Source organism: Galeopterus variegatus, unplaced genomic scaffold, assembly GCF_000696425.1.
Source record: "Galeopterus variegatus unplaced genomic scaffold, G_variegatus-3.0.2 Scaffold2457, whole genome shotgun sequence".
Lineage (NCBI taxonomy): Eukaryota > Metazoa > Chordata > Mammalia > Dermoptera > Cynocephalidae > Galeopterus > Galeopterus variegatus.
The window spans coordinates 136,550-148,575 of NW_007728568.1; the positions used below are offsets into that span (position 1 = coordinate 136,550).

At 33.7% G+C, this 12,026-nt stretch overlaps 1 protein-coding gene across 1 annotated transcript in view; it reads left to right on the top strand.

The window, feature by feature from the left end:
* CBLB (Cbl proto-oncogene B, E3 ubiquitin protein ligase) overlaps positions 1-12,026 on the top strand; it is a 208,529-nt gene that overhangs the window by 125,304 nt on the left and 71,199 nt on the right. The window contains exons 7-8 of the mRNA XM_008581783.1: positions 2,353-2,374; positions 2,462-2,593. Of these exons, the coding sequence (XP_008580005.1) occupies positions 2,353-2,374; positions 2,462-2,593 (154 nt within the window). The remainder of the gene's footprint in view (positions 1-2,352; positions 2,375-2,461; positions 2,594-12,026) is intronic.

A 12,026-nucleotide genomic window follows, 5' to 3' on the forward strand; every position in this document is an offset into this window, starting at 1 on the left:
AATCAAAATTAAAACATTTTTTGACTCTAGATGACATATATACATATATACACACAGACATATATATATCACTCACACATATATACAAAGATGTGTATAACAGGGTGTTCGCTGTAGCATTTTTTATAAAAGTGAAGAATTACAAAATACTAAAATATTCAATAATAAATTAAGTAAACCATTGTGTATTTATACTGTTTTATACGGAGTCATTAAGAGGAAGGAGGTAACTACATATTTACGTGGGAACTTCTGCATCTTATTATGTTTATTTTTTTTAAAAAAAAATCCATTTATGTAAAGCTCAATTATGTAACATTTTATTTTGTAAAGTTACATTATGTAAGTTCAATATTTGTAAGTAAGTAAATAAATAATAAATGATCACATGTCACCATACACGAATCCTTTTTTTTTTTTTTTTGTCTTTTTCCGTGTCCGGCAACGGATCGCAACCCTCAGTGTCGCACCCGTACCGGACCGGGACCGGCAACGGGATCGCAACCCTCGGTGTTGCCCCCGCGCCTCGCTCAGCCAGTGAGCGGGAACCGGTCTGCACGTGGGATCCGAACCCTTGGCGGGAGCGCCTCCGCGCTTCCCAAGCGGCGCACTAGCGCAGTGCGCCACCGGGCCGGCCCCTACAAGAATCCTTTTTTAAAAATAAAAAATACCAGACTGGTAGCAGTGTTTAATCTGAAGAAGTGAAAAGAATTGAGGAATCAGGGAGAGAATAAAGGGGAAACCTGAGTATTGTATTTTACAGACAGTCTAGTTTTAAAATATTTTATATTTTAGATATGTTTTTGCTTTGTGTAATAAATAATAAAAATCTAAGGGAAAAAGCAAACCAGAGAGAAGTTATAGGTCGTTTGAAAGACAATAGATAATGATTTATTTGTAATTCTCAAGATTTCAGTACCTGGGGTCTTGATATTATGTGAAAACACACTTGTTGACATTTGTATGAACAACTTGTGGATAGCTTTTTAAATTTAATCAATGCCATTTTTTAAAATTATGTAGGGATTCTGTATTTTCTACTATGTGTAAAAGGATACACAGGATAGTTCCATTTTATAAATCTATTGTTTAAAAATAAATCTTCATAAGTAATATAATTCCCTTAAATTATTCATAAATATTTCACCCTTTAGGTTGCATTGAGTTTTGCATCTGTGAGTTTAGCTTATTGTACCTTTTTCATAATTGCAGATTTGTTCTTCGGATAGTCATGACTAGTAGCAATATTCATATATTATTTCAGGGACATCAGCAATTTATACTTACTTTGGATTACTTTAGATTTATTTCTTTTCCATCTTATTCTCTCTGGTCTTTTTTATTACTTTCCCTAAAAAATTATTCATATGCTCACACATACATATATCATGGTAGACACAATTGTTATTTGTATGTGTATATGCATTTAAGTGTATCTATGTATGTCTGTGTGTGTATATATATTTTTCCTTACCAGGCTTGTAATATCTTTTAGCATATTGTGAACTAAGTAATTCCATTTATTTATCTTACTCAGGACCAGGTATATTGTAGGCACTTACTAGACTAAAACATTGCTTTATTTACATAAATCTTTATTTCGTAATTTCTTTTCTTTCTATTTCTCTTAAACCACACTTTTTTTTTTGCATTTACTTTAAATTTACCAATACATTTTTATCTTCTTTGTGGCATAGATCTTTTCAGTATTTGAACACTGAGAAATTTATATCAAATATTCTAAACTAAAAGACATGGTAAATCAAGAGAACCAAAATTTAATAAAACAATTTTTTTTTCCCATGGTGTTAGATAGGGAAAGAGTATGCACTTTAGAGTCAGAGATTTAATTTAGAATTTAAGGTAAACAATTTAAACTTATTGAGCTTCAGGTATTTTTTCTTATTCAATATATCTTCTTATGCTTTGGAGATATGTGCAGTAGTCAGTGTGGACCACAGTGCCCGGCATGCAGGAAGGGCTTGGCCAAATGCTGCTTTTCTTCTATTCTTGAATTTCTAAAGATATCTGAGAAATAAAATGTAATATTCAGCCAGAATTATATATATTTTTTCAATTTGACAGTGAAGTTAGATGTACATGCAGCATTTGCATAGAAGATAAAGTCATTTATTTTGCCATTTTAAAGCTATTGGTTTTGTCTTTTTAATCATTATGACTGTTGAAGCAAATCTCTCCCTACAGGAACAGTAAAGAAACATGAAATAATCTGAATTATTCACGTTTATAAAATGGCTGATGAAAGCTCAAACCTTTTGAAAATGGGTTTTGTAAACCAAATTTTAATTATCAATTTAAAACTTGTCTTAGATGGTAACATAATTTTTACAGGATCAAGTATGATATGTTTACTGTAAGTCATTGTATCTGAGAAAATTCAATATTAACAGTTTATTCTAGAAATACGTTAATATTGTCTCTTTTTTCCTCCAAATTCTAGGAACAATATGAATTATATTGTGAAATGGGGTCCACTTTTCAGCTATGTAAAATTTGTGCAGAGAATGACAAAGATGTCAAGATTGAGCCTTGTGGGCATTTGATGTGCACCTCTTGCCTTACAGCGTGGCAGGTATAATCTAGGTTTAATTAGCAACATGGATATCTTCCTGATATTCCCTGTTAATATTTCTCTATTCAGTTTTCTTCATCTTAATCATTCAGGAAGTAATACTGATACTTGCTTTATTTGAATACTACATGCTTTAGTTGTTTAAAAAATTCTCATAGGTTTGAGTTTCTTTATATAATTTGATTTTTTTACTGTGTTTTATATATTGTTTCTTTTGAATGTATAGCTTAATTTTATATTATTCATTCATAAGTAGTTCTAATTCTATAGTACCATTGATTTCAGGATGTCACAGATATTATCAACTAATCATATTTATGCAATTTATTTTAGGTCAAATTCTCTTTGCAGTAGTTCAGATTCTGAAGGAAAGTAAACTGTAGTAGATAAATCATATGTTGATGTTTTCACTCCTACTTCTTCTATCCTGAGGAGCTGTGGCTCCTATCTTACATATATGTCTGTGGTTGCTTTGTAGAGCTAAAATAGGAGAATGAGACAGGAAATGTCTCCCAAATACTTATAGTTCCCACAGAAACAGGCATTAAAATTCCCCATTTGTAGAGCAGATTCTGTGGCAAATTGCCTTCCTATATGTAGGCAGGCATTCAACAAATATAAATTGATTTGATGTGTTATAATAAGGCCTATAGAGTAACTGGTTTCCCCAAGGACTTTCTTATATTCCTTTATTTGTAATAAAGGTTGGGGATTTCAAAATGGATCTTTGGACAGGTTTCCTGGTTTGAGTATTTGAAGTATTCACAGAATATTTGATCAAGGCATTTTGCAACTGCTCTTTAACACAGTCATATTGAATCTAGAAATATGTTGAGGTTCAGAAAGCAAATACCATAATTAAATTTTCAAGACTTTTTAAAAAAGAATTATGGTTGCGTGTGGTCAACATTCCTGCCCTATTCTTGAGCCCTCTCAGTCCTCAGTCATCTCTCTCCAACCCTGATCCTGTGCATCAGCTGAAGAAGAGTGGTCTTTGGGACTCATGGAAGGGGCTGACAGGCTCAGAGGGGCATTGATGCCTGTCGAGCTTTTACTTGTGATAAAATACAATGATTTTCACATTTTTGTAGTCTTACAAAAAGGGCCTCCTTTCTTTGAGGAGATTAAAAAAATAGTGTGTGTGTGTGTGTGTGTGTGTGTGTATCCTTGTCCTTATTTCCTTTTACCCCTCATGATGTTGGTGAATTTTGCATAGTACAGGGAGGTTTTGGAAGAAGTATGCTCAGTGTGGCATCAACAAAAATCATTATCAACATACAGGCACTTATTGCGATAAATAAAATTTAGATATGCTGGTAGAAGACAAAACCATCTGTTTGTAGGTTATGCTTCAAATTTATCTGTAGAAGGTATTTTAGGGATGTTGTTGAGTGAGTGACAGACTGACTCAGAGGGGACTACTGAGGACTGGTTTACCTGTTACCCATTCAGTATTTCAGGATAAGTCCTAAACTGACAAAGAGGCCACATTGTGTTTGTCACTCCTTTGGATTGACTCATGCCTTCAGTGTGGTAGTATGGTTTTCACAAGTACAAAGAAATTAAAAGCTTTGCATTTGTACCTAAAGAAAACCAGAATTGTAGGCTGGTACAAACTCCTGTTGCACTTTGCATCCAGGCAGGGCCTGGGTATTTCAGCCATTTGTCTTGGGGCTGCAATTTTAGAGCATGACACGTATACATGTTGCAGGACTTCACATCTTTAACTTGATATTGTGCTTAATACTGGAGGTTAAATAGGTTGAGTTAGAAGCTCCTACTAGTTTGGCAGAAACCTTGGATTAGTAAAATTTGTTGTTTAAATCATCATACAAAATAGCTGTTTACTTGTGATCCAGGGTGAGTAAAAGAGTGTGGCTGAATATGAAAGAGGAAAGATTTTATTTGTTTTACGTCCTATTATCTTTTTGAAAGAAAGTTTATCTTTTTTAAAATTTAAATTCCAGGGCCAGTACTATGTATTTTATTTATGAAGTTTGTGAATTATTTGTAATATGTCCACTATGTGTAAAGGCGTAGAAATATTTCCCAACTGTGATTGTATATTATTAATACTTTGTCCTTTACATCACCACAACTTTTCTATAGATTACTGTGCATTCACCAAATGGTGGGGTTCCTCCTGCTAGTTACTAATCAATTACTTGGTTCACTTACTGATTTTTCATATTGGTCTAATGGCCTTATATGAAGATATGTCTAATAATATTTGTAAATTGTTAACATTTGCCATTTCTCTTTTTTAGTCTAAAGTACTTCTCAGTTTTACTTTTAAAAATTGGAGAAATTGAGGAAATGCATAAATGTCAAGCACTGGAAACAGTGTTTAGGCAAAATTTTAGGAGAAGCTATATGAGAGAGTAATAACGAAGTAGTTGTATACCAACTAAAGTAGTAACAAAAAAATAACAAATTCCTAACTATTCAAAGGGTTGGAATAATAAATTAAATCACACTTCTGTCACTAGTGAATAATGTTATTATCCTAATCTGATCATAGAATTTTGTGTATAGATTAATGAAAGATGCAAAGGCTTTATTTCAGTATTATTTTTGAATTCTCCCCACACAAAGCAGATCACTATTAAAAAATATTCTCCTGATATATTTTGTATGTGTCTCTGTAAACTCTTACCTCGTTATATTTGTATTGTAAGTATTACATGTTTATTTCTCTTCTAGATTGTGGATGACTTTACCTATTTTAGAATCCTTCTGCCTTAGCATGGAATCTACACATTGGTAGTTACTTAGTAAATTCTTATGGACTGTATGCTAGATAATGTTAAAAAAAATTCTAATATTTCTTTAAATAAAATGACAGTTATTGAGTTATTGTAGATCAATTGTGGAAAATGCTTATACTGTCTTAGGTCTGTCCACTTTTTTCCTGAGAAGTATCTATGATCTTTTCAAACACCTTTTATCATTCTTGAGATCTGAGAATGAGTCTTAAGAATTCTAAGCCTTAGATCCATTTCTGTCATTTAGCAGCTATTGTGTGATTTCCTTAACTTTTCTCATTTTAATGTTTTCCATTTATTTTTGAACCATATTATTTTACTTTTATTGTTTGCAATACTGCTGGCATTAACCCAGAGACAGCAAGACCGAGTTTCTATTTATTGCTCTTTTACACCAAGAAACATACACAATAATCCCTTGTTCAAGTTTTGTCTACCACTTAAGAAAATTATTCCTGGGGCAAGGTTTGAGAATTCTAAAGTGATATTTCATAGTCTGTATATCTCACTGGGATCTTACTGGTCAAAGGAAGCTCCAACTTTTGAACATTTTCACTTTTGGAAACCCAAATATTTCTAAATTGACATATAGATTTCACACAGTGGTGCTTCCTGACAACCATCTGTTTTGGTAGCTTTTGTATTGTTGTATGAATAGCAGTGTTTGGTGATCATTTAAGTATGTTCTTGCAAAATGCCCCTGATTTTTCATAAAAATGAAAGTCTTAACTTCTAGTTAAAACATAGTTGAAAAACATTAGATAGGTTAACAACTACATATCTACAGTCTCAATTAGCTGCTTACTGGATTTAGTTGATGGTGCATATATGAATGAAAAGAACAAACTTAGGCCCAGAAGCAGGCAAGAAGCAGAGCTTGCCCAGGATCCTAGGGAGGAGCTAAGAACAGCATCCCCCTCCTGGAAGCAGTCAGCAGCATGCTGAAAACACCACTTCTGCATGGGTGGCCCGCCACAGGCACCATCATAGCAACAGCTGCTGCACAAATGGCTTGACACTGCAGAAATGGCTTGACACAGCATTAACCACAGCCATCGTTCAGGTGGCCCACCAGACACTCAACTGCATTGACGTGAGGAGAATCACTAGTGTAGACTGGAAAAAGAAGAGGATGTCTCTCTCTTCATAGCCTACTCCAGAGTAATAGAAGAGGAAACTGCTCTACCAGATGATCAGACATCAACGTAGAGATACTGAAAATATGAAAACCCAAAGAAATATGACACCACCAAAATAATACAGTAATTTTCAAATACCAGACCCAATAGAGCAGGAAACCCTTGGAATAACTGAAAAGAAATTCTGAGCCACAATCTTAAGGAAGCTCACTGAGGTATGAGAAGACTCAGTTAGACAACATAATGAAATGAGAAAAAAAATCCAGGATATGAAGGAGGAAATTACAAAGTGATCAATATCTTAAAAGAATGAAGCAGCACTCATGGAACTGAAAGATTCACAAAATGAAATAAAAAACACAACCAATTGCTTGAGCAGCAGGCTAGAACAAGCAGAAGAAAGAATTTCTGATCTTGAAGATAGTCTTTTTGAAATAACCCAGGCAGAATAAAAAAAGGAAAAGAATTTTAAAAAATGAAGAAAATCTAAGAGCACTAGCAGACAACCTCAAGCACACTAACATTCAAATTAGGAGTGTTCTAGAAGGGGAGGAGAGAAGAAAAGAATTAAAAACCTATTCAACCAAATAATAATGGAAAACTTTCCAGGCATAGGGAGAGACACTGACCTTCAGATCCAGGAGACTCATAGATGCCCAAACAGATTCATTCCCAAAAGATCCTCTCCAAGACACATTATAGTCAAACTGGCAAAACTCAAAGACAAAGGGAGAATCTTAAAAGGAGTAAGAGAAAAGTGTTAAGTCACCCATAAGGGAACCCCATCAGACTAACAGAAGACTTCTCAACAGAAACTCTACAGACCAGAAGAAAATGGGATGATATGTCCAAAATACTAAAAGAAGAAAACTGCCAGCCAAGAATATTTTCCCAGCAAGGCTATCCTTCAGAAGTGAGGGAAAAATAGTGTATTTCACAAACAAAAACTGTAGGAGTTCACCACCACATGACCAGCCCTGAAAAAATCCTCAAGGAAGTCCTGCATCTGGAATCCAGAAAACAATAATCACTACCACAAACACAAGAGAGAACAAAACACACTGGTAGAACAAAACTGCAAATGAGAAAGAGAAAGAAAGTACATTTTGCCACCACAAAAAACCGTAATGGCAATATAATAATGCCCCTGCTTTATTTCTAATTTTAGTAATTTTGCTCTTCTCTTTTTTTTTCTTGGTCAGTCTAGATAAAAGTTTGCAAATTTTTTGGATCTTTTTAAAAAATCAACTTTTTGTTGATTTTTCTCTATTGCTTTTCAATCCTATTTCATGTATTTCTGTTGAAATCTTTGTTATTTCATACTTATATTTGCTTTTGCTTTAGTTTTTCTTATTTTTCTACTTTCTTAAGGTAGAAGTTTACATTACTGGTTTGAGATTTTTCTCATTTTTAATATAGGTGTTTACACATATAAATATTCCTCTAAGGACTGCATGAGCCCTGCATCCTATAAATTTTGGTATGTTGCACTTTGATTTTTATCTCAAACTACTCTCTGATTTCCCTGTGGTTTTTCTTTTTACCCATTGTTTATTTAGGAGAGTGTTGTTTAATTTCCACACATTTGTGAATTTTCTTAATGTCCTACTGTTACTATTGTCAGAGAACATGCCATCTATGTTCTTAAGTCTTAATACATTTAAAAAGACTGTATTGTGGTCAAAAAATTGAAAAATACTTCTCAAAAACAAACAAAAATTTATAGAGTATTTGATAGTTCTACAGTGTATTGTCAAACACTGAATCTAAATTTGTAGATATAATGAGAAATGTTTTGAGAGTATTAGGTCTCTGGATACTTGAGTGCACATAGTAATATATAGTCTCTCTTTTCAACTTTTTCTTCATTCAGAAATGGTGTAGGGATAAAGTCCATGTTTTCTGACTTTAAGGCCAGTGTTTTTGTTTTTGTTTTGTATGATTGATTGTTTTTACTACCAGAGAAAAACTTAAGTTTTGAAACTTAACTGTGCACAGGAATAATTTGTTATTTTGCTTCTCCGAACTGGTTTGATAGTCAACCATCATTCTCCAGGATCTCAAATTCATTCATTTATTCATTTATTTAGGAAACATCCCTTGTGCAGCTGCTGTGTCCTGGGTTCTGTACTAATCTCTGAGCTAAGAAGAACAGTAAGATACAGTCCCTACCCTCAGGAAGTTAAAAATTAAATCTGAAAGTTTTATAGAGAGGCATGGTATTAATAATTACTTGAAATGAATATCCTGTTAGCCTTCCAATTTAATTATGGTTGCTGGACATATTTTGTTACTTTGTAGTACTTTCGTTGGGCATGCTGATATGAAAATGATTTTAAAGGCTGCATGTCTGCCAAGAGGCTATGATAAATCAGTCAGAGCCCAATAGGAAATATTAAACCCTGACCATAAATCATAATGTGTTCAGCCAATGTGCATTTTTAGCAAGTCATTCTTCACCAAATTTTCCTTCCATTTGATGCCCTACTTTGGTTTAATTGAAATTCATTAGAGACTTAAATTTTATGTAATTAACAGAAAACTTAAGAAATACATGATAGCAGTGTCAGTTAGTTGTTACAGGCTGCCAGTGGTTACTCTTTAATTGCTGTCATAATGACCCATTAGTCATGCCTCCACAGAGGTGTCAGAGACTTTTTTCTCCTTCTGAAACAGCTGTGTTATTTAATAAATTGAATAAGCAAGCAGTGTTTGCACAGAATACTAAATAAGTTGAATAATCACCTTTTAGTGACATTCTTTGGGTGTGGCATTTCTATTCTGCTCTTAGCAATAAAACTTGGAGAGTTGTCTTTCACTTCCATATGGTAGTGGGGTTTTAACGAAACTTTATCTTCTTAACCTTGAGCTTCTCCATGTATTCCTTTGTGTAGTAGTATATTATGCAGCCATGATGCTGCCAGGTTATCACATGAGGTGTAAAGTAAGGCATTGTTTTCATTCTGTGTTTTTTCCAGGAATCTGGAAAATGGCTTCTGAATTCCTGAATGGCACAAACTCTAAACTGTGTTCTCCATATCTTCCTTCCAAAGTAAACATGGATATCTTTGTCAATTGGATAAGCAGCCATGTTTTGAATTACTGCCAAGGACTTGAATTCAATTAAATGTAAAATTAATTTTTTCTTGTGATTATTTTCCTGCATACTGAATTACTGCCAAGGACTTGAATTCAATTAAATGTAAAATTAATTTTTTCTTGTGATTATTCTTGTGATTATTCTTGTGATTATTTTCCTGCATACTTTTTGAAATATTTTAGAGGAAAGATATTGGAGTTTTCAAAATAGTAATTCATAAAAATAGTCAATAGAAGAAAATCAGTAAATTCTGATTTTAATAACATGTGATTAAAGAGATTTATAGATGTCCCTTATTTAGAGAGCATTGGTGGGATAAAAGGTGTAGTTGTGTAAGAGATGAGAAGAAAACCTAAATGATCACATTTAGGACAATGAGAAATAATGTTTCACTTTCTTTACAAGGAAGCCAACCTTCAAATTTCTAGCCTTAGTGAAATTTTATAACTTTTGTACTGTAAGTAAGTAATATTTGCCTTTAGGAATGTTTTTAATTGGTGCTTCTGTCTTTGATTACATTATGTCTTTTTGTATAAATGTGATAAAATAAAATGTTAGAGCTTCTCTGTCCCTTCTGGGAGTAATGCAGTAGCTGGTAGAGTTGTCCAGAAATGTTTTAATGATGTCATGAATTAGAGTGATGCAGTAGGAATGAAAAGAAGGAGGCAGATATGAGAAAATAAAAACTGGTAGAGCAAATGCTTGGCTCTGAGTATAGTAACTCGATTAGATGCACACTCCTGGTATTTCTATGTGCTTGGCTGACAGCACATGTTGGCACTTTGGAAACATTTTCAGTTGCCTCAAACATGGATCTTTTTTATAGGTGTTTTGAAGTTAACCCCATTAATTAAAATGTCTTTAGAATGTAAACTCACAAACTTTATGCATTAAAATTTTAAATTGGATTCAAGCAACAAATATTTATAGTAAAAAGCTCTTACTATTTAAGAAAAAAAAATTCCAAGGAATATTCTAATTACTTAGACAAATCTTGCATCTTCCTATTAAAAAGCTGAAACTTTTAAATTACAGCAAACAGTATTCATTGAGTATAGTAGATCTTTGATTTTGAAACTTGCAATTTGAGCAAACAATTTAAAAAATTTATCCATGTATGAATGATCAATAGCAGACAGCTGTTTTTAAACTTTATTTAACCTAGGCTGATGAACCTGAAATTGAAGAACTACTACATCCTGATACTACAGTGTAGTGTTGAAATGACTAAGCTCCTGAAGCTGAGCCCCTTGCTATGATTACCTTCTCATTACTGCTTACCTGTGTGACCTTCCACAAATTACATAAACTCCATTTTCTTACTGGTGAAATGGGGACAATAATTGTACCTACCTCACAGGATTAAATGATTTAATATATAGATAGTGTTTACAACAGCACCTGGAATTTTAGTTATTATTATTGTTCCTAATATAGTAACTGTTAGTGTCACTTAAGGCATATCTCATATTTCCAATTCTGGTTAATCTCTGTACACTGATAATTCTGCAGTTTTTAGATTGTATTCATTTCATTAGAAATGGAATTCTCACAGAGATATGAGTTTTTTCAGATGGTAAGACATACTTTCTCAGTTCTCTCACTGTATTTCTTTGTTCTTCAGACTATTTTTTTTTTCCTTTTTTTTGTCTTTTTTCGTGTCCTGCAACGGACCGCAACCCTCAGTGTCGTGCCCGTACCGGACTGGGACCGGCAACGGGATTGCAACCCTCGGTGCTGCGCCCGCCCCTCACTCAGCCAGTGAGTGGAACCGGTCTGTATGTGGGATCCGAACCCTTGGCGGGAGCGCCGCCGCGCTCCCAAGCGGCGCACTGTAGCAATGCACCACCGGGCCGGCCCCCTTCAGACTATTTTTATAGTTATCATGCCAACTGGAATTTGTGTAGCACATTGTAAAGCATTGAACTAATTTATCTCACTTAATCTTTAAGATGTCCCTTAAAATGTGCATTATCTCTTTATACCCTGCAAATAAGATGCAGTGAATTGTTCAGTGTCACACAGCTTAATTGGAGGTGGAAGTCCAGTCCAAGTGTCCTAATTCAGAATGTTTGTGATGCTTTTTTGATTCACTGGGCATGTTTTTACGGGCCTCCCAAATCAAAACTAGAAAAGTCTAGACTCACCAAGAATCCTCTTCCCTTGTCCATCATAAAAAAACACAAAATCCAAAGATCATTCTCACTCTGGGACATTTAGTCTAAGATTACTATTAACCATCTGCACTTATTCTTTAATTAATTTTTTCAACAGGAAATTATTGAATTTCTTTGAGAGGAACTGTGCTCTGAAAATGCTCAGGATGGACCCAACCCACTCTCAGTGTATTTATTTATTTATATATAATTGTTTCAAATATAATTGCCATCTTTTTTTTTTTTTTTTTTTTTTTTTTTTTTTTTTTTTTT